The sequence below is a fragment of the Anneissia japonica genome, unplaced genomic scaffold, assembly GCF_011630105.1.
Source record: "Anneissia japonica isolate Jap-2015-1 unplaced genomic scaffold, ASM1163010v1 scaffold303566_len1339_cov336_single, whole genome shotgun sequence".
Lineage (NCBI taxonomy): Eukaryota > Metazoa > Echinodermata > Crinoidea > Comatulida > Comatulidae > Anneissia > Anneissia japonica.
The window spans coordinates 1-1,339 of record NW_022742615.1 but is presented as its reverse complement, the minus strand read 5'-3'; the positions used below and the strand labels follow the sequence as shown (position 1 = coordinate 1,339).

The window sequence follows — 1,339 nt, the reverse complement described above, 5'->3', positions numbered from 1 at the left end:
CATAATTTGCCATTTCTTCACAAAACTTAACACAGTCTGGGAACTGATAAAAGTAGATGTTGATCAGTGATATCTACTTGTACAGTACAAATATTGTCTACCAAATACACATACAGTAACTCATTTTGGGAAAAAACGTAGTTATATTCAACAATATTTCACAAAGGTGTACTTACACCAATAGCGGCATTATGGGCTGCTCTCAAACCAACTACAGTGTAACCAGTGAATATATAAACAATATAAAAATACAAAAATGTGTACGAACTTTCTGCCAATTTTAACCTGACTTAAGTATAGAATTTATTATATATTTTTCTCACAACCATCATTACAGAAGCCAGATAAATTAATGAAAGAACTAAAAACTTACAAACTGTCCTTCATCAATTCCAATCACTTCATACTTTTTAGCTGTTGCTGACAAAGAGTATAAGTTGGCTGTTGCCACAGCCGGACATGTATGCCTGAAAAAAATAAATAATTGAAGCAAAGCACTAGCTATTTTATTATTTTACTACTTTATATTCATTGCTTCTCTACAGTGAATGGTACTGGGTGGCTTGCCTGCTACTGAAGCGCCTTGAGACAGTTTCGATCGTGGAAGGCGCTATATAAATATAAACCATAAACCATACTGCGCTCATTACAGCATCAAACTAATAGCACATTAATATTACATTAATTTGTTTGATCCAAAGACTAGGAATAACCACATTAATCTCATGTTATAAATTAAAATAGAATAAACCTGTATAAAATGCCAACTAATCCATCACTATTTTATTTACATATTAAATGGGATTCTTGCTATAAAATGTATTGTTTGATGCTTATTTTAAATCTGACTGGTATTTTCGATCTTTGTCCTTTTTGGTTTATTGTACCCTGCGAGTTACTGATTTTGATGTGATATATTTAATATCTCAACAAGCACGTACACACAGACAAAAATAACATGTAAATATATTTGAAAGAAAAACAGCCCACTAACCTGTCATGTGTTGAAACTTCTTCTGAACTGTATCGATCATCTTTGATGTACTTGACAAGCAAACAACTGGAATTGGCTATCTGATATCGCTTTATTCTTCTCACTAACTCAGTTCTGTAATAATCATCAAATTGACAATGAATGAATTACAGTAGAGTAACTATACTTCTCATATTGACAACCCACTAACTTTAAATGATTTTCATGCAAAATGCTTCAACCTTCCTACTCCTTCAGACTCCAGGAATTCTACACAAGTGTGCCTCAAGATAAATTGCACAAAATAAATCTAAATATATATTAGAATCGAAATCATACTACTAAACTGTAGGCCTATTTTATATT

General features: G+C 31.9%; 1 protein-coding gene across 1 annotated transcript; it reads right to left on the bottom strand.

The window, feature by feature from the left end:
- Positions 1-4: 4 nt before the first annotated feature.
- On the bottom strand, positions 5-1,108 carry LOC117119192 (thymidine kinase, cytosolic-like; the record flags this gene model as incomplete). Its single annotated transcript, XM_033264007.1, has 3 exons — positions 5-43; positions 374-467; positions 995-1,108. Coding segments are annotated over 3 exons (247 nt in total), but the record flags the coding sequence as incomplete, so codon positions are not given.
- Between the last annotated feature and the right edge of the window lie 231 nt (positions 1,109-1,339).